This window comes from Mizuhopecten yessoensis, unplaced genomic scaffold, assembly GCF_002113885.1.
Source record: "Mizuhopecten yessoensis strain PY_sf001 unplaced genomic scaffold, ASM211388v2 scaffold6727, whole genome shotgun sequence".
Taxonomy (NCBI): Eukaryota; Metazoa; Mollusca; class Bivalvia; order Pectinida; family Pectinidae; genus Mizuhopecten; species Mizuhopecten yessoensis.
This window is the reverse complement of record NW_018406694.1, coordinates 169,941-192,255: the sequence shown is the minus strand read 5'-3', so window position 1 is coordinate 192,255 and position 22,315 is coordinate 169,941. Positions and strand designations below refer to the sequence as shown.

The 22,315-nt window shown below is 34.4% G+C and overlaps 1 protein-coding gene across 5 annotated transcripts in view; it reads left to right on the top strand.

Annotated features, from left to right (window-relative positions):
- LOC110452575 (tubby-related protein 3-like) overlaps positions 1–22,315 on the top strand; it is a 74,691-nt gene that overhangs the window by 43,893 nt on the left and 8,483 nt on the right. For 4 of the 5 annotated variants that reach the window (XM_021501187.1, XM_021501189.1, XM_021501186.1 and 1 more), the window contains 8 exons: positions 4,704–4,754; positions 7,550–7,601; positions 8,963–9,131; positions 11,072–11,221; positions 14,507–14,716; positions 20,489–20,760; positions 21,168–21,377; positions 22,051–22,263. In XM_021501187.1, coding sequence (XP_021356862.1) covers positions 4,735–4,754; positions 7,550–7,601; positions 8,963–9,131; positions 11,072–11,221; positions 14,507–14,716; positions 20,489–20,760; positions 21,168–21,377; positions 22,051–22,263 — 1,296 coding nt within the window. In that variant the 5' untranslated portion in view covers positions 4,704–4,734. The remainder of the gene's footprint in view (positions 1–4,703; positions 4,755–7,549; positions 7,602–8,962; positions 9,132–11,071; positions 11,222–14,506; positions 14,717–20,488; positions 20,761–21,167; positions 21,378–22,050; positions 22,264–22,315) is intronic. The other variant, XM_021501190.1, reaches the window with a different exon arrangement.

Genomic DNA, 22,315 nt, shown 5'->3' with positions numbered 1-22,315 from the left:
ATTGACCTGGTGAAACAGGATGAGGATTGATCATGTATTGATAGCTCAGTCAACATGTTATTGTAGGATCTGGGATGGTTATCTTAACAGATCATCAACCCCCACATGCATTTATTCTATGTCCAGGTGATATTGCATTGGCATGGATGGACAGTGGGCAAGCATTGTATTGACCCATCAGTTAATATTGTAAATTGAGAATCAATGACTGTACCAGAATTCATCAGTGGTTCTGGCTCATCAGTAATCAGTTGATTATTAACTTGGCCAGCTGGAATGATTGTTTTATCAACAGTTTTCAGACATGCTGAGTACTTTGAATAACTATCTTTTCTTTGTAAAAGGAATTCATTTCTAATTTTCTTGTTGGTTGTATCAAAATACAGTATTAACTGCAATAATGATATATATATTTTAACAATTTTCAGACATTCATTTCAATATATTGAAAAGTTTACTATAGATCATAAGATGTTTCTTAAGCTTCTTGTGGTTCTTGAATACCCTGTTGCTCTAATGATTTGATGAAATTTCCTGAATTTTCTATGGTGTAATGGATGTTCTATGTAATGCTCTTACATTATGTTATGTACTTGTACTTAGTGCTTTTGATAGTTTAATTTTACAAATGTACCCCTTTGGTAAACATTTCCAAGGTTTCTTACAGTTCTTACAATAATATAGTATGTTTAAATGACATTGTCCCAAACCAATATGGAAGACATAAAGGTGTAAATGGCTTAATTAATTAACGACCTATCTACATCACTTCTGATGAGTTGTTGAATGTTCCTGACAATGGCACATGTTTTGATGATGATCACCAACAGCCTCCTTTATAAACCCTAGTTGGCAATCCAGAATTTATGTACAACTATTAATTCTCCTTCGATTTATTAATGTATTAACTCATGATCATTCACCCTTGAAGTTTCATAATGGAACTATTCTAACCTTTGAATTAGAAGAGTTCAAATGTGTCTTCAGGGGTGAATGAGTTAATGATATTATAATTTGTATCAGTTAACCTTATTCAAACTTTGATGAAGTACTGAGGCTGCAATCTGACAATTTTTTTACTTGAGATCATCCGTTACACTATACACATTTATCACATGAAGGTTTGCCAAGTTGACATAGTACAAATTCATTGATATGTTTAAGCTTGTCAGTTTTAGGGCTCCAAGTTGGATGAATCATTTGTTTCCATGGACACTTCTACTAAATAATAATACTGTAGGTGACAATCCTATAACAAAGATTTGTTTAGTACAATCTGCAGGCGTGCAGACATGTGGCTGGTTTACACCCGTTTTATAGGGTTAGCCCTCCTTATTTACAAATTGTTTGTTTTAACATTTAGATCAGATGGCATGACCGTATGGTACAGTTCCATTCGTTATCATATTGTCAATATTTGTCTAGCACTCTAGCCATTTTAACATGTAAATCTCTCCACTGTCCCCTCCACGGACCTGTGATGATGCATGATAACGCCAGGGTTACCAGCCGGATATAGCTTGTTGCCCTCATATGCCCTGTCAGTCCTAGTTTATCTTTGTAAAACAATCACAAAAAATATGGAAAAACACATGTACAGTGAACCCTATATAGCTAGTTAGGGTCCTGCATATCAGAGAGATATTAATTGGTATCCTATAGTAACCACAATGTCGGTCTGTCATGGTCACTGTAAACAATGGGGGGGGGGGGGGGGGGGGGGACATCAGCACTTCTGCTTCCGATGATTTTCTGAAATTTTACTTGGTGAAAGATATTTGAAAAGTTGGTTCAATTAAATAATCCACTTTCAAGGTCACGGCTAGAAGTTAAATTTGTTAAATTAAAAATTAGTTCCTTCTACCCCATGTGTGACACTATATTTGTACCGGCCTACCCACTGATCCCTCCACCCTTAATTCTAACCTGTTCATTGGTATTCAAAGCACTATATAATCCTTTTGATTTTAGCAATATTCCAATCCCTGTTTGGACTATTTTTGAGAGACTCATCAGTAAAATGCACTAGCAAAGATATCGGATTAAAAGACCAGTAATAAATAGTGTTTGATGACACGTAACATTAAGGCCAAGGCCTCTGCAACAAATAAAATATTTAAGCAACATCACTGTAAGTTTGATTTAAATACACTTTTCAAGGTAACTTTATATGAGTGATTTATAATGATGCAGTACAAATGAAATTGTAAAAGGTTTTAGTGCTAGGACACTTGTTTATTTTATGGAATTTTAATAACCTCCATATGGTAATGTGTGCTGTTGAATGATACATTTCATTGTGTCCTAGAAACCTGCAGCTTGTCAAGTGGCAATTAATAATCTGTGATCCTGTAACAGATATTCATAATTTGTTATGGCACTTACTAAAATCAATTCAACTATTCTGTTTCTCAATTTCACGCTTGTAAATTTATGGCATGGGTTAGAGGATTTACCGATTTTTGATGATGAAATCAGCATTACATAATCCAGCTGTTTGTGTGAAGGGGTGTGTCATTACTCATCCTCTGGAGTCAAGTCTGATACATCAGAGTAGGGCAGAAAGCCCTGCTACCAGAATTTCTACCTGTATATATTGATTGATCTAATCACTTTACCTACCAGAATTTCTACCTGTGTATATTGATTGGATCTATATCACTGTGCTGCATTGCATGTGTTGATAGACACACCTGGTGTGATCTAGGTCTACATATATATATATATTCTTCACTCAGGTCTAACACGCCTTGTGTTCATGTAGACCTAACCACACACCAGGGTCTTCAGATAGGAGTGCTATATACCCCATGTCATAAAATTTGAATTATTTTAGACAATTTCCTAAAGCTTCTGGGTTGTTCATTTTTTCAAGACATAATTAGTTTTCCAAACATCAGAAGAAAATTCATGTTAAAAATATTTCAAAAACAAAATGCCAGACTGCATACAGATTTGCAAGAAACTGTTTTAAAAAAGTTATCATATATTTATATGACATAATTATATTTTCCACTGTTTCAGTAAGTTTTATGTCCCAACAAGATAGAGGAGGCATTAAGCTTTATTTTCCCTTAGTTTAAGACGCAAACATACACAAGAAATAAAATGTTGATGCATCATGGGTAATCATGCAGTGCTTGGCTTCATTCATGTTTGATCATGGGATATTTAGTGTGGTGGTATACAGCGCTGGGCTTGTGACCCAAAGAATGAGAGAATGACTGGCGGCAGTTTTAATACAAGGCAGTCATGAAAGGCGTATTGATTGGAATGATTGTTATTTTCTATTTTCAATGTATTGAATCCCTATTTTACAATCATTTATTGATTTTAACGTTATGTAAATATTATTGACAACACTACTTTAATTCTCAATTATCCTAGCCTTTATAATTAATTTTAAAAGAAATCAATAAATAATAATAAATATAAAGCTACTTATCATTAATTTAATTAAAGTTAAGGGGAAATAACCTCATTCTGTTGAACTTTATTTGATGTTATCAGTTTGGCATTGGGCAGGCCTATATTGTTCCGCTCTGTGGTATTCTTGTTGGTTTTCCCCCCGACATGTTTGAGTTGCTGATCAGACAGGTTGGACTTGTAACATCTTGTATAATAGGAACTTTTGGCACACATGCCCTGGTCTCCAGTAAAAATCTCATTGTGTTAAGTCCAGTGTGTCACTTCCATAGTGTGTCATTACTGTTTACCTCACCCACTGATTTTACTTTCATTCTGTCAGGAACAATTACTGCCTGATGAATCAGTGACACACTTGTTTTCAATATCATAATGAACAAAGGCTTTAATCAGACTAAAAGCCTAAACATATATCGCTAATCTCCATCCATGGACATGATACGTTAGTAATAATCGGATTAGTGAAGGTAATTAGGAAGTGGTCCTATTGTTTACATCAATTGAATACTGTCAAAGCTGTATGAATACTGGAATATACATGTATATATCAGAGATTGCTATAAAAACTGTTTGTATCAGTCACAATCTTCATTATGACTTGATCAGATCGGATCATAATAAGGTTGTTCATGAAAAGATACAACAATGTCCTAGTTCTGGGATCAGAGTCTTTGAGCATGCAGTCAGATATTGATTAAGCTGGTATACTTACATTGGTACTATGCAGCCAAAATACGGATTCATTCTTAATCAATTTGTAAGGAATCAAATGATTTACAAAAACAGTGTTATTAGTGACGTAATTGTTTCAAAAGAAATAAGAAAATAAAGGATAGGTATATATATATCATACTAGTAAAAAGGTAACTCCATCATATTCATGTTAATTGATGTTTTCTGTACTCAGCATACAATAGGATGACCCAGGGTAGTTAAAGCAGAATTGTTTAAATGTCAATGGTATTTCGAGGAATTCCAGTTTGGAATGTTAAAACAAATTGAAACTGATCGTAATTTATTGAGTTTTGTAGAGTTTTTAAACTTTGTAATGCCGTTTTATGTAGTAAAATACATATAAAGTCTTGTTGAAACTCGAAATACATGGTTTTATCCTGTCTATGGTATTGTTTGACTATACCATGGATGTGTAGAATTCATATTTTAATATTGTATGTCAATAATAACTGATTTTTTTTTTTCATAAAATTGTACTCTTAAATACAGCCAATAGATCAATTTTAATTACGTTTGTAACAAATAACTCTTTTATTTTGTAGACCGTCTGACTCCCAACCGCAAAGCTGGAATATGAGTGGGGTACCCGGAAGGTAAGTTACATGTACATTAGTCAGGGTAAAAAACAGTTCCTGTCTGATAGGGCCAATAGAAAGTAAACACAGCAGGTTGCTGATCAACACCCATACGTTCAAGCAAGTTAAGATACTTCGTTTTGATACCAACGAGGTATCTGTGAGGTTTACTGAAAATATTTGTCTTTAAATTTAATTATGCTACAGGTGGGGAACGTAATGGGTTTTAACCAAATTTGAAAATGCATTATAAAAGTATATATATTTTTAATTGAAAGCATTCGCACATAAAAGCACAAGATGTTGTTGATTTTATCAATTTGAATGGGTATGGAATATATGTATAGTTGAAAAAGTTGCACAGAATACTCAGACACACAAATATTCAAAATTTGTAAGGAATACGAAGTATTGGTAGTATGTATTGTTCAAGGTCAAAGAATCCTGTATTTAATGAAATCTGCATTTGAATTCCTAGAAATTCAATCTTGACAATAAACATGAAATTTGTGTGATTCATCTCCTGATAAATAAAGCTTAAAGTGCAAGAGCTTGCGCTTATGCTGTAGAGTGTAAGTGCACTTTTATTGATCAGTTTATTCAGTAATCAAGGTTGCAGTCCAGTACAACACTGATGGTCTCTATCAATCAACAGTTGAATTAACTCATCCACCCCTGAAGTTTCATAATGAACTGTTCCATCCTTTGAATTGGAATAGTTCAAATGCGTCTTCAGAGGTGAATGAATTAATTGTGAGGAGATTTGGCTGTTTGGCCAAACTTTTCCAGAAGGAGCAATAAATACCATATCAGACTTAATATGCAATTACATATGAAATATGCATTTACAGGCATGCAATATTGCATACCAATTAATGATAATTGAATTTTACATTTGCTGTCAACAGTCCATAATAAAATATTAATACATCTAGTGTATTGCACCGGGTATGTGATTTAAGGTAAATGAAAGAGCCAATTGTTGACTGTCTTGGGTAACGTAGAGCAATTGTATATATATTGTCAGTTAAGGGAATTTGAGTGGGATATTATGGTCCATTTTAAGAGTAGTTGAGTGGGATATTATGGTCCATTTTAAGGGTAGTTGAGTGGGATATTATGGTCCATTTTAAGGGTAGTTGAGTGGGATATTATGGTTCATTTTAAGGGTAGTTGAGTGGGATATTATGGTCCATTTTAAGGGTAGTTGAGTGGGATATTATGGTCCATTTTAAGGGTAGTTGAGTGGGATATTATATGGTCTATTTTAAGGGTAGTTGAGTGGGATATTATTGTCAATATGGGATATTTTAATGGGGCTTTTGTCTGTCTGGGATATTTGAGTGGGATTTTTGTCAGTCACTGGTATTTGGATGGGACGATTGTCGGTCTGGGATATTTGAGAGGGATAATTGTCAATCTTGGATATTTGAGTGGGATTTCATTGTCAATCTGGGGTAGTTTGATGGGATTTGTGTCAGTCTAACGTATTGGGGTTGGATTATTTTTGGTGTTGGGTATTTGAGAGGGATTGATGTCAGTCTTGGGTATTGGAGTGGGATATTATTTTCTCTTACCCTGGACATGTGTTTCCGCACTTTTACCGGTGTGAGATTTCCTTGTCTCACCCTAGGGTTGAGACGGGGGGGAATTCCCTTTTTATAACAATGGTATGACGTTACTTCAACAACACAATGACGTCACATCAACGTCACGTCAAAGTCACGTCACCCCTGAATTTAGCATGTAACGTTATCATTACATTGTGTATATCAGATACCCACTGGGAGAACAGGGTAAGAGAAAAAGAATCATTCACCCCCTTGTGGGTGAGATATGGGAATCTCAACGGGAATCACAACACTTAGGGAAAGATTCTTAAGAATCCCCCTAGGGTTAAGATTGCTCTATCTCGCCCAGATTCTATTTGTCCATCTGGGGTATTTGAGAGGGATTTTTGTCAATTCTATTTTACATTTATATGTATCCGCCATCAGTTGTCATCAGTATGTATAGATTATAATATACTCAATTTAAGCTTCATGATTTTTTCAATAAGATACAAATTCTGTAATACTTTTGACCATACATTATGAAGTGCAGCATTATATACACTCTGTAGTATGATACAGTATTGTTGTGTATTAGAATTTTTACAACTGTTAGCTTAGAACATTATCCAATGCATAAAATCATCTGAGGCCGTCTAAAAGCACTCAAACTTAATTACCAATATAGCTTTGCTCCATGTTGGAGTTGAAATCCAAAGAAATAATGAAATTATTACATTTGTTTTGACCCAGCGGGACAATGGGATCACAAACAGATGTAAAGTATGTGTTTAGTTAGAAGTTGTTTCACCAATAGCAGTGAGCTGGAAGTAGGGTTGACTATATATGTGTCCTTAATATGGCTGAGTCTGCATTTTAGTGTAAAATTCTATTTTAGTAGTTCATAAAATATTGAAAAGATATTGATTATATGAATTCACATGTTCTGTTACATGGAAATATTGAAATGTATAAATATGACAACATTCTTGATTTCAATTTACTGTTGCTGCTCTGAGACTGCATGCGTACAGAATGTGTTCTACTGGAACAGGGATTGAACAAAGTCTAACATGATGAAGGAATATGGGAGAAAATATACAATACAATTATTTAGAGATTAAAAGCTCTTGATCTGTATTTTGCAAGAATGTTTTCATAAAAGGATACATAAAAATTAGGCAATCAGGTATATGTAGATTGTTAGTGGCGACAGGGCTACACAACCAATTACACTCTATAACGGTGATGTTTTTATTGCAGTATACAAGATGAACAGGCGATGTCCTTACACCAGAAAAAGTTAGACAAGGAGGTAAGATATTTACTAATGTGTTTTATAGGATGGAAGTGAAGTATGATATGTTATGAGATTAGAATTGATTATCAACTTTATACAACTTTAACAATTGTACAATATTTCCAGTGGAAATTTGATTCTTTTGAAAAGTGATTGACATTGGAATCAATGCAAAATATGTAACAAATTAAAGTTTCTTTTTCTTGTTAAAAAAACACTTCTAAAATGTTCCTAAATTTTATGCCAGCAGATCGGGGATGTGCTTTATAATTTTATCTTAAATCTGCATGCTGTGAAGCTTTATCTTGCATCTGAATGTCAAAGTTCGTTCTATATCTGTGCTGAGTACCAGATCAGGATCAGGCCTATATTTCCTGTGTGATTATTATATAACAAATAGCAAATATGTGGAGTGTTGATAATACTCAATCTGTAGGTAAAGTTTGTGGCTAGGACACTTTGTAAAGGTTCCCTTCATGGTTTCCAATAATCTGTAATGTTAATATTTATGTTATTAATGTATTAGGGAGGCAAGATAGCCTAGTCGTAGGACACGTACCAGGCTCGTTACCGAAAGGTTGCAGGTTCGAGTCACAGCAGGGCACTGTGTTGTATCTTTGAACAAGATACTTGACTCTGCATGCTCCAGTCTACTCAGCTGTAAATGAGTACGTTGCTGGGCAGTGCTAGAATTGTAGAACACTAGCTGTGAGCACAGAAATGGCAGCACTGGCTGTATGTTCCCCAGGGAGTGGAGAAAGATATTGGCTGGTTGTAAAGGCCCTATCCACAGATAATAATTTGTGAACCGCTTTGAGACAACCTACGAATGAGGTTGTGATCAAGCGGTATGCAAGAACCTCAAATTATTTTTATATTTATATTCAGTCAAAAATATCATCAAAGGAACTTTTTTTATATGTTCCTTATAATAAATCCCACTTGATTGCATTGTCTTGTTGTGGTTTTTGTAGTATATGTTTTTATGTGACCATAAAGAATTCAAATATCTAAGGTAAAAGTGGAATTGCAGGATGTTTGAATAAGACTAGCTAGCAGTGTTATAGTCTGAATGATATTTTCTTTATGATAAGAGAAGGCTATTTAACTAAAATATTCGTTCTTCATGTGGCAAGGTTGGTTAATTAGGGTATAAAACACCAGAGAATTTTTTATTCTTGACAATTAACATTGTTTTTGACAGTCTGTTAATCATTTATATCCGATGGGAAACATTTTCAAACATAGACGTTCACATATTCTGGTGGTTTTTTAGACAAACATTAGAAACAATTATCCATGAAATATAAAAGTTGTGTAATTGTTTGTTAGAATCCATTTAGTAATTAACAAATATTCCTGATTGTCCTTTTTAGCGGAGGAGAATTGATGAACAGAACAGGAGAAAAAGGGCAACAAACAATATGGGCCTTCTCCAGCCCAACACTGATAGTCGGCCAAATTCAGGTGGTCATCGCCGGCGCGGAGAGGAAACACGACCTTTGGTTAAAGAATCATCCAAACCGTCCACACCCACAAACTTTGGTAAGTACCTTAAGATTATCAGCTGGTCTCTGTTATCAGGATTGGCAGCCATCTCATGAACGACTCGTCCTTCTATTGAGTCATATATAAATTTAAATTTTATCAAGGAGAGAGAAAATACTGGCTATGCATTGTAAAGCAGGGGAGACAACTGATATAGTGTGACAGCTAGCTCTTGCATTAAAGTGTAAACAATTTTGTGTATAAATATTACATCTTTGTATAAGAATCTAGCTGGTCTGAGCTCAGATTGTGGACAGATATTTCCTTCCTGTACCCTTTTGCTTGTAAATGTTTTCACTACGATTTACAGTCACACCATGAAACTCAGGTGCTCTGCCTGGACTGAGCTATACTTCATGCTAAATGAGTTTTACTATTTACATATGGTTATATAAAGCCATGTGAATAAAATTGTTCTCCAGACATTTTCGGAATCTACAATCGTAATGACATCTTATGTTGAGAAAAGACATTGATTATACTGAGTGTATGCTGGCATTTGAATTCCTCGGAGATAGCAAGCTTGCAATTTAAGAGGAATCATACCGTTCTGTTGTATCATCCCTTATGTCTGACCTTTACAGAAAATCTTATCACTGAAGTCTCCTCAGCTTCATATGTCACAGAGTCTTATAGAATAACTTGTGTATTCATTCATACTTTATTTCTATATAATTCAACCTATTATTGTATCTTTGAAATATATTTTAAAATTTGCATCAATTTGAAAAAAAATGATTCAAAATTTTCTTTAGATAATCCAAATGAAACTATGTACATGAACAGAAACGTGTAACAATTAACTCAATACCTTTAGTACATTCTCACAGAAACGAGAACTAGATTGTAATACAGTCAGCTTGACATTGTACCGTACCTTACACCCAACATCCATAACAAATATGCTTTAAATCTACCAAATGTTGTGAAAAGAAAATCAATAAATGTCCACCGTTAAATTAACATAGGAAAGAGCTAATAATTAAGTTTTATTTGGAATGTTCATGATTTTGACTTGCCGTGTTGTATAATCAAGATAAAGGCTTTAATTTACAGTATAATTTGTGTTTCGGGAATTCTAAAGCTTTGCATTAATGTTTGCATTAGAAATGTATACTTGATACGAATTATTATCAGTATCTTCAGGTAAGTTAAACTACTTTCCATACAGTGATCCTGTTACCATTTAAGGTTTTTTTGTTTCAGTTTAACACTTTGTGTGATTCTATCACATAACTAAGATAAACGATAACAAATTTCATTTAAGATAAACTTAAAAGATGACAAATTCTTCAGAAAAACATAAAAGATGATAAATTTCATTAGATCAACTTAAAAGATGACAAATTCTTTAGATAAACTTAAAAGATGACAATTATTTTAGATAAACTAAAAAGATGACAAATTCTTTTGATAAACTTAAAAGATCAAATTTTTTAGATAAACTTAAAAAATGACAAATTTTATTAGATAAACTTTAAAGATGACAAATTTCATTAGATAAACTTAAAAGATGACAATTTTTTTAGATAAACTTAAAAGATGGCAAATTTTAAAGGATGACGATTTTCATTAGATAAACTTAAACGATGACAAATTTCATTAGATAAACTCAAGAGATGACAAATTTCAGGAGATAGTTCACCCTTGTATGTGTTGCAATGGGGCAGCAGATCCCTCGTATTATAGGATACAGATGAAAACCTTAGACTCTGCACAGGATCCTACATTATTCTTCCTATCATTCAGTGGGATTTAGCAGGCAATTCATTTATTTTTTATATTTATAACTGCGTGTTTATTTTCAGAAATTATTTTTTATTTTTTATTTGTTGTCTATGCATATGTATTTATAACTGCGTTTTAATTTTCAGAAATTGTTTTTTAATGTTTTTTTTATTTATTGTTCATATTCATATCTGCATGTTTATTTTCAGAATACCTCGGCCCTGCAGCTAACGACGACATAGACGATATGGCCAGATTGTCTCCTCAGGACCAGCGGACCATGACCGTACTGAATGTGACAACTGACAGCCACAGTGACGATAGCGACAGTATACCAGAGATTGCCTCCCCTCTAGAAGGTACGCCCACTATGTCCACGACACGGTTTGGTCATTTACATGCATGTTTGGCACCTTTTGATGAAATGTTGATATGATTTCCTCACCGAGTGGTGTAACATGTTTCCCCGGTTATGAGATTTGTCTACACTTTATCCCTCAATGTGTTTCGCGAATATATCATCCTTCACTGAATGTTAGTGGTATTTCATCCTGCATTTTTCGGGACATCATTGTTTCATTCCATCTGAATCCACACATTTGTACTTAAAACAAGATGAAAACGTTTAATATGACAGAATAGCTCTTAATATGTAGATGATGAGTTTCACACATACAGATATGCATACAAAATATGGGAGCTGGATACACCTTTAACTTAAACTTCAACATAAGTTATCTCCCTTTTCAAGTATAGACAGAATTGAATAGATAAGATAAAACATACATATCAACTCAAAATGTATATAACAGTTTATTTACAGTATAAACCATTAACGCAACTTGTGATTCCTAACATACATGCATATATTCCTTTCCAGTTTCACAATAAACCTTCCATGTGCAATAAAAAATGATTTTTAATCAAATAATACATGAATTGCTTCCTTTTCAAACTTTTCACCTTTTTATTTTGTCTAAAAAAGAGAGAGCATTTTCATTTGTAATTACCATACAATTCCATGTAGTTGTCTTCGGACAACTGAGATGTGAAATGAGTTGGTTGGAATGTGTTTTTGGTTCTGGGGAATGTAATGAAGAGAAGTGTTGACCTGCCCAAGGTATGTGTTTCTGTCATTACAAAGCCATAACCATGCAACTGCCTTGTAGACGTTGTGTGGGTGTACACAATGCGTATTATTGCTGTCTGATGTTAAACCGCGACAAACATCGTAAAACACAATCTGTAACCTAGGAACACATGACATTTACCATAAAGATCTGTCAATACTTTTGTTGGATTTCATTATAAAAGACAGACACATCTGGAAAATGAAAATGTCATTTTTTTTCCAATCATGACTGTTGTGAAATATATTGATGTTATTCATGGATCATAAGTGACAACAGCTGAAATATTATAACCAGCTGATTTATGTTTAGATATTTCGCTTCAGTTGTTGGCCGCGACTTGTAGAAATAATGCATTTGTGATTATTTTTTAATCGTTTCATTTGGCTAGCTCTTTTAAGAACTTACAAATGTTCAGTAAGACATCAGTAAATCTATAATACTTACGTTGAAAGCAAGTAGAAAATGTGGTTCTATACTGTCTAGAGGTATACTGTTAATATTCGTAATTGATTGATATCGGCAGTGTTAACTGGAATGTTCCCAGGTTCTCAATGGCTACTTGATTAACGACCAGTCTGCACAAAGATGGTGATAAATATTTAATGTACTTGAACTCCAGCACTTTGGCTACAACCCCTGTCCCATCAATATTACACAGGACTCATTTTGGCAAATTAGCGTTGGGTGGAATTGTCGCAATTAGACCATTGTTTTCTGTAATATAACAATGGAATATAACAATGTAATATAACAATGGAATATAACAACAGAATATAATGTGTTATCTGTTGCATATCAAACCTTATTAAAACCGGACTGACAATTTGCACCTCCATAATGTGAAAACCTGTGTATCCTGATCACAAAGTTTGGTCCTATGGTGTTCTCACTGTTCAGCTTGATCCATGATGAAATAAATGTTAAATTGACATTTCCCAATAAGTCATCTGATACATTATTAACTAGGGTATATTTTGTTTCTGTTATTTTGAATATATTTACATATTTTTTTTTATAATAAGTATTGCTTATCAAATACCAAACATGAAAAATTGTTTAATTTGAAACATGTTACTCAAATTATTCACAAATATTGTCAAATTTCTTTTGAATTTAAGGTTACTAATTTTCATATAAAACACACTTAAGAAAGACGGTTTATGAACTTGAAAAGGATTTTGTGTAAAATAAATTAAAAAAATAAAAAAATAAAAATACTGTCATACAAACATAAGTACACTATTATTGCTATATTTCTGTGGAGTTAATGATTGTACACTATGTAGACAAATGTGTGGTCAAACCAGTGAGACAATATTAGTTACACAGATTTTTGGCAGGGTATACGGGATGGTATGACCCTAAAGGGTTTCGTATTTCCTGAGGCAGATAGGCCGAAGGAAATACGAAATCCTGTAGGGTCATCCCATCCTGTATACCCTGCCAAAAATCTGTGTAACGAATTTATTACCCCTTTGAGTCTTTTATATTGGTTTTGTACAGTTCCCTGTCAACTTCTCTGTTGTCAAGATAAAAGTGGCACAGTATATATACTAGTACCTTATTTAGTTTCGTTTTATCGAATTCCTCGAACTGTTCTTCCTGATTCTTTTCTTTTAAATACGTCCTCAGGATGTTTGCTGCTCGTCTGTTCGACTTTTGTGTGTTTTGTGGCACATAGTTAGCCCTTTTGGCGAGTATCTCCTGATCAGTATGTGAAGCGAAACGTTTTGCCATTTTGTAAACAGCGAAGCAGACGACGAATGCGAGTTGTCTCTCCCGGCTGCAAGATACAAAGACATGTGACCCGTATACCCCTTGTAAAATCATGTGATTCCACCGTATTACTGCTGAGAATCACGTGACATGACCATATACCCCCTGAGATTTACGAATGCGGTTTGGTACACTGTAATTTTTAACCAATCAAATTCCTAGATTTTTCTCAAAGGGGTAATAATGTGTTATATCCCTCACCAATGTGTTCAGTTTTGATGTATACACACACACACACACCCACACCCACACACACCCTCTGTACACCATTATGTATTGATGTAACCCCCTCTTATATTGATTATTGATGTACCCCAGCCCGTCTCTATTATCTCCTTTCTTGAGTTTCCTGTCCTTACCCCTCCTGTGCTGATGTACCCCCTCTGTACCCCATGTTGTATTGATGTAACTCCTTCTTCTATTGATGTACCTCTGTATCTCCTCTCCCTCTCGAATGTGCTCATAGGTAACCCTGTATTCCAGGCGTTACCGTCATATTGGGAGGGTTTGTACTCCTGCCGACTTAGTCAGGATACCTACCCTTCCTCCTCTCTGTGTCAAGATAACTTTCCTCCTTCTCCCTGAGGCAGGATGCCTCAAATCCCCTTTATGAGTAAGAATCTTACCCATTCCTCCACCTTAAGTCAAGATGCCTCCTGATCTCCTCCCTGGGTCAGGATCTGTCCTGCTGTGTTACCTGTACTCCTGCATGTCTCCCTGTACATTGTACTATAGGTAGCACTGGTAACACCATGCCAGAACCAATGCAGCCCAACAGGAAAAAGGACAAGGCCAAGAACTCCAAGAGCGCCGCTAATTGGACTCTATCCAACACAGGACAAATACCCAATTTTACCACCAAAAAGAATAAATCTCAGGATAATGTTATTGCTGAGGGTCTAGAAAATGATGATGATGAGGCACCAGATATTCCAATGCTTCAAGGTAGGGAAGCGTGGTCCGTTAGGAACAGGTTATGCACTGCATGTAAGCCATCCCTAACTCTGCTCTGAGTGTGTCTTAATCCTTCTCAAACATATAACAGTTTTACTACTGCTAGTTTAAGCTATACACTCTCTGCACAGCCTGCCAGTCATTTACATTCCACTACCCATTTGGCCAATAGATTTATCAGTTTTAAATTGATGATAACAAAATTATATCAAAATACAATGTTTATTGATTTCAATATACTTTTTACCAATTCTATTTTATGAAACTGAAGAATGCAAAACACTGGTTTTTATCTTTTGGTCATGTTAAATGTTGACATGAAAAAAAAAGATTTAAACCAGAAGTTACTATATGTAATTGTATTTCAAACAGCTAGGTTGGCATTGCATATTGTGTCTCATTGATTATAGTTTAATTAATCTTTGTTGTGGTTATTACCATTTTATTTCTTGCTTGCTGGAGACTTGTTATTCAGAAGCCCAGCAGCTGATTGAAGGGAGACAACTCTTACTGTTTTGTGTCGCTAACTTTTTATTACTGACACGTTAGTTTGCCGCTGTAGAATAATATTTTGTGTGTGACATATACTCTGACACTCTCAAGAAAAGGAAAAAAATATTTATAAAGCATATAATTTTGATGAATGTAGAATTAGTGATTATTTTTTAGCAGCTAATAAGAAAGAAAAAAAAACTGATGGCTGAAAAAAGAAATCCTAGCATCTGATACAGTCATACTTGGATAATAGCTTAATTGCTTTGTGTGCAAGATCATACTGTATCTCATATGAGATTTTTTTAAATGGGTCTCTAGCATGGTTAAAAAATCTACATTTTATTGAGACTGGCAGTTTCATAAATGTAATATGAAAAAATGAAAAATGATTTTAAGATGCTTTTAATTATTATAGGAATGTTAGTGTTTACATGAATTTGAGAAATGCACCTTTTCAGTCACCATAATGTCAAGTCAGTAACATTTCCATATGCAATTTGTCATGATGTCCTCCAAATTGTCCTTATTCTAAAGTCTCAATGGGTGTTATTATGAGAAGAAACAAAAAAGTTATGACATGAGTGTACATAGATGTACTTACTGCACATTACACAGTAGAATAGGATACCACTGAAAGATTGCTGTTCTGTTCAGTGAAAAAAATATATTTAATGCTGGCACGTTCAGTGCCCTTATGTACCTTGTTCATAGAAAAACAACAAAAATGCTAGATGAGGTGGACATTTTTTGTGATTTTATGCAACAAATCTACAGCTGTTTATATAGTTTATAATATTTGTACATAAACTTGATACAATAAATGTACCACAGATAACACTACACAAGCTGTCACACCACTTACGCTGATAAAACCACACACAGGGTAATGTCATTATTTGTTTGAAGATAAAGACATTTACAGGCAAACAGTGTGTACATATCAATGGAAATTCTTCACAGATAATGAGTAAAGAGTATAGATAAAAGTTACAGGTATATATGCATTTAAGACTGATCTGAGTGTCCATGTTTTCACTAAAACAGCTACACCTGGATTTGTGTGTCCTTGCTCCGTGCCTGAGTTTCTGGGAGGGAGCTTAAAAGACTGACTTTGGGATTTCATACTTGCTGTAACTTTACTTGCAGTTAAGATTTACCTATATTTTTTAAAGGTGAGGGAGATTATACTGAATCGTGGGCAGTCGTCCCTGGAGGGGACTATGGTAGAAATTTAACTGATGCTCATAACTGGTGAGGTTGTTTTAACTTCAGAGGCTTTCTGATGTATGATAGCATATATTTAGCAGGACTTTTTTCAATTTGACCTAATTATTCAAGAAAGGTGAGGCAGTTATATACTCTGTTGTTTGTGTTATTATCTCTGAAGGCACCACCATTTAAGTGATTCTAGGCTAGGGCGAAACCTCACAGGGCTTTGACTTTGTTTGTCCAGATGTTCCATATGTCAACTTATGAATCAAATACCTTTATATGTTTACTTGTCATAAATTATTTCAGGGAGTTGTTTTCAAATTTCCTCTCAAGGTGGTATCTTAAATCTCAGTGAATAGAGAATAATCCACTGTGTTTAAGTAATTGACCATACACAATTACAGGTGTGCAACTTTGTAACAGGTAGGAAATGTCACACATAGTCTACTGTCAGTATACCTGTGGCTTGGACGCTCGCTCACTGGGTGGCTTTTAAGTTTGTAGTTGACTTATTCAGGTGGCAACTAGTCTAGCAGAAAGAAATGGTTCAGTGTTTTGTCATTTAAGTCTTTGCCTATTGGTAAATTCAATACGGTCAGACCATTTAACCAGATACAGGAGTAGGACAATAAAAAACAGGTAAATTGGAATTCTTCTGATCCCGTCGTCTGGTTTGGTCACCAAGTGTCGCCCACTGTACCAGGTCAACTTGTGATAAACATAGAGATATAAGGCAGTATAAACAAGGCAGTTTCACACACACATGTGCAGGCTATCTAAAAATTGTACCTTCGGAATTAGCGAACTGTTTTAAGGAGTTACTGAGGCCAAAAAGATTTTCTAGATTTACAGTGGATTCGTGGATATAGATTTACAAACATACATGTGTGAAAGGCTTGATTAATCTGGAAGTCAACAGGGTTGCCAGGACTATGGAGTTTGTATGATTGGATTTGCCTTCAGTTCAATTTGAGTTAATACTGTGTAAGATGCTGGAATGAAGCAGCTGTGATTTAGTTGTTGGCTAATAATGGCTCTAGCAAAAGATCGCCACCTGGAGTTGGGAAGTAGTGGCAGGGCCGTGGTTAATGAAGCTTTTGAATACGGAGATTCCGAACATAGCGAGTTCTCCTCAAGTGATCAGTTAGACGGTCCATGTAAGTGTGAATTTATTTTACATTAAAAATACCGCATTAACAGCTATCTGTATTTCGTCTGGTGAATTTAAATCGTAATGTACCATTTAAAGTCCTTCATTTAGGGTTTGAACTGAACAACATATTCTGTCATATCAAATTGCAAATATTTTAATTAAGAGGTCTGGCATATAAGGTGTTCCAAGAAGATTTGATACTGCTAAATTATAACTGATTTCTGGAAGTATATTTATCATTTCTGAAAAGTACATACTTGATTCCTTTTCAAGGAACAGAATAAATTTTAATTAATTCTTCTGTAGATATACATAATGGCCCAGTGTCATTGCCTTTATGTAGCATTAAATTTTGACCTATAAAACTCAAACCTATTAGGTTGGTGGGGTGTAGTAACATGTCGCTAGGCTGGGAGTGACCTTCACCTCTGATACTAAAAAACTACCCGTAGATTGTGTATTCCCATGGCCCAGGTCACCAACACAGGTGCTCGGGTTCTCGAATATACATATATGTGATATGTTATCGCACCAACTTATACTTATAAATCATATACCTTTATTTATTAGTATAAGGGGGTGAGATATCTAGTGGGTGCGATAATATATCACATATATTCCAGAACCTGAGCACCTAGCTGTGATCACCAAAGATACTCTGCAGTATCTAAAGAATGTGCAAACGTTTGACGTCAATCAAATGCCATGGAGGATGCTCTGAGGTCAATGTCAGACTTCACACAGTGATAAACAGAGAACCTTGAGTAAAGTTAGCTTCATGGTGATCATTTGTTAGCAGGGGACACTCTATACATAGAGGGATGTGGGAGGCATGATTGTCTCCTCAGGTTAAAGGTGAATCATTATCACAAGTATGTATGCTATCTTGGTGTTCATACACCTGATTAAGACTTATCGTTGACATCAAATACTGGAACAGATAATACACAAATTTCTCGGATAAATTTTGAATAGACCTGTTATAGATATCTTGAGGGATCGAACATTGAATAATAGTCTGAATGAAACATACACACTGGTCATTAAACTGGGACAAGAAATGTAAACAAAAGTCATGAATTTGAAATGTTTTTGGAAAATTTCTTGTTCATAATATTATTGTATGATATAAATGATAAATAAAAATAGAAGGATAACTGCTTGACTAAGCCTGTCACCTGTAATTATTACAGTTCTGCAGTTATGTATGATTCTCCAATTTATAATTTATAACCACTCGGTCTTGAAGCATTGCGACACTTTTAATACGTACATTGTTTGTGTAGAAAATAAAACTTTGATATCACATATTTCCAAACTGATGAATCTTATTTGAAATATTTTAATTATAGTTCAATTCTTCATTGGAGTAAATGGTTTTTAAATTTAAGAAAAATTTAAGAAAACAAATAATGAAAATTAAAGCATTTAAGTTCATATTACTAATATGGCAGTAAATAATGAATCCGTTTACGTGACTGATATGTGTAAACACATGTAAAGAGTTGGGATACCTGAGGTATATGATCCTTAATCATTATATGCTGGGGTCAATCTGATGGAAAAGACATGCTGGGCATTTCCTATTAATTTACAAATATGACAGCTGTATTTACTTTTCCTTAACTATATACACACTGTGGTGTAAACTTAAGCCAGCAATATAACCCTGTTGGTATAGGGTTGATATTTCATCACGGTTAATAATGGTATATTTGTTAAAAATTTCATTGGTTTTCTTTTCATCGAAAAGAAATTCAATTGTTATCCTTAACCTTTTCTTATATATTTGAGGTTGATGGGATACATAAGTTATAGCCTGTATATATATTAGTGTAAAGAGTACACCATGTCCAGCAGGTCGGTAGCAATGCTAACTATTAGAACATGCTATAGTTCTATAGTGCAGTAGATTGGTATGTCAGCACAGACATTTCCAGTTTAGATGTTCACTTAACCGTCTAGATTACGGCTAGAATAATCACACTATTAACAGTTTTTGTTGAGGTAGCTTAAATTGTTAAAAAATAATGTATTGATTTACTAGAAATACAGATTGTATATTTTTGCTTTTAGCTTTTATTCTGATGTATATTATGTGAAGTACAAATCAACAGTGACATTTTTTATTTTTTTATTTTTCACTAACAAACTGATCCTTTCTCAAAAATTATCATACAGATTTTTTTAAATTTTCTTATTGTTACTATTTATTTATTATATGTTTATTATATTTCATTTGAAACTATTGAGTGTTATAACTTGTGTTTTCCTTTATTAATCAGTGTTTGCCATTATGATATTTTTTGATTCTTTTTTAAAATAACTTAAATAACCTTTCAATTTTAAATTTCAAATTTCTTTAATTTATGTACATGTATTGTGAAAAAAAGTCTTTCCTGTCTGTACAGTGTTTTTTAATGAAAATACTTTGTTTAAATCTTCATCAAAGAATGCCATAATCAGTGACTTCAAGGTTATCTTTGTCCTTAATAATGTGGAATTAGTTACATTTATTGCATAATTTATTCGAGTGGATATTTTTCAGGTTTCGATCCTTAAAGAATACAATATGAAAAGTTTAATCATAAATGTTCTGTATCCTGTAAAGTGTAGAAATAATTAGCCATTTCAAAGGTACATTTTGTATGTTAGCTAAGTAATTGACATATGAGTACTTGAACTATGATGTGATTTGTGTATGTGCCTTTTTTGTCAGATGGCATTTCATCATTACACATAGATGTTTAAATACAGCCTCTGTTTCATGATTTATTTCTGATAATTTCAAAAAACCTTATCTAATTTGCTCTTTTTGTTGACATGAAGGTGAATGTACAATGTATCATAAAGGTTTCTCTTACCACAAAATAGTAATACTGGAAATATGTTGTGTATTTTAGATAATGTAACTCCAAAGAAGTCAAAGAACAAGAAAGAGAAAAAACACAAAAATGCCCAGCAAGCAGCCCTGGCCGCCGACCGAAGTACAGGAGACCGAGTGGAGCGAGCTGACCGCGGCGGGGACAGGGGTGGAAATGTCATGTCAATGGGGCCAAATCTAGGGGACGATGATTTGGAGGATGTGGATGATAGCAGTGCCCCAATTGTACCCCAACAAGTGGCACAGGGGAAATCGGGGAGGAATGGAAAGGAGGATTATAATTCAGGCGGGGTAAGAGACATAACGCATCAAAGAATGTCATACTCTGGGAAAAGTTCATTGCAGACTTAAGTTATTCTAAAGACTTTTCACAATCCGAATAACTAGCTTTCAAAAGGCATGTACATGTTTGCATGGAAAGCAATGAATCGATGAAAATTTATTATCAAATATGTAATAAAATAACATAATTTCTTGAATATGTTTTCTTCAAGCTTAATGAACATGTGAAGAATTTCATTGCAAAAAAAAAATTCAGATATTCATGAGGAAACTGAAAAGAGCTAAGTTAAATTGAACAAACGAATAATGGTATTGTATAGATTTTAACATCTAAAAAATATCTGCAGAAAGTAGTAATTAAAATGATATATTCTTGTTAATCTACATCCAAATAATATGAGGTGAATTTGTTGTAGAATGATTTAAGTGATGATGGAGATGAGCTACAAGGGGCCATGGGTCGAACTCTCACGCCAGACATCACAGAGAACCTCGACGCCTTCGTGTTCAAACCCGCCCCACAGGGTCAGACCGTCAAATGTCGCATCACAAGGGACAAGAAGGGTGTGGACCGCGGGATCTACCCAACCTACTATCTACACGTAGAGAGGGAGGACGGCAAAAAGGTGGGTGGGGCTAGCGCTGTTCACCTCTGTGGGTTAGATATTAAGGTCGTGAATTTCAAGTTACAATTAATAATTCCTTTCATGGGTGTAAGTTTCATTCCTCACCCACCCCCAATTTTCAGCTTTAAAGCTTTTCTGCAAATTTCATTTTATATGCGTTTGTAACTTACACATATTTTTTTGTACTGTGTCTACCTGAGTTTATAATTTCAGCCTACTATACAGAAAGTCAGCTATCGCACTGTGCCTAAATGTGATATCATTCAAGTGATACACTTTGAGCTATAATAACAACCATTTTCTAGAGGATGTACCTTTTTCACAAACATAGTTTCTCACGTGATCAAGACTTATGTATTTATATAGAATGTAAAAACTGAATCTTTTAACAACAACCAGAAATATATTAACATATATCATGTTAAGTATTACTATAACAGATTCTAACCCAGAAACTTTTATTGCCAATGTTTGTAGACATAACTAGCTATATATATAATTCAGTGTGTTTGGGGTCGTACACTAATATTTAGTTACTGGTGACAACGTTTTGGTGTTGTACTTTTCAAGGTGGTGAAAAAGTTTAGTCATAAGATTGTTTCATGAAATCTAATTTTGACAAATATATGTTTTCCTAATGAATTTTAATCGTGGGTTGTGACTTTGCTTTCAGATATTTTTATTAGCTGGAAGAAAACGGAAGAAGAGTAAGACATCTAACTACCTGATATCTACCGACCCCACAGACTTGTCGCGCGGAGGTGAGGCCTACGTAGGAAAACTGCGGTCCAACTTACTGGGAACACACTTCACCCTGTTCGACAACGGAGACAACCCAAAACAAAACTATGAAAATGCAAGGAAGGAACTAATTGGAGTTGTCTATGTAAGTATAGGAGGGTCCAATGGGATAAAGGTCTGCCATGGACTCCTTGAGT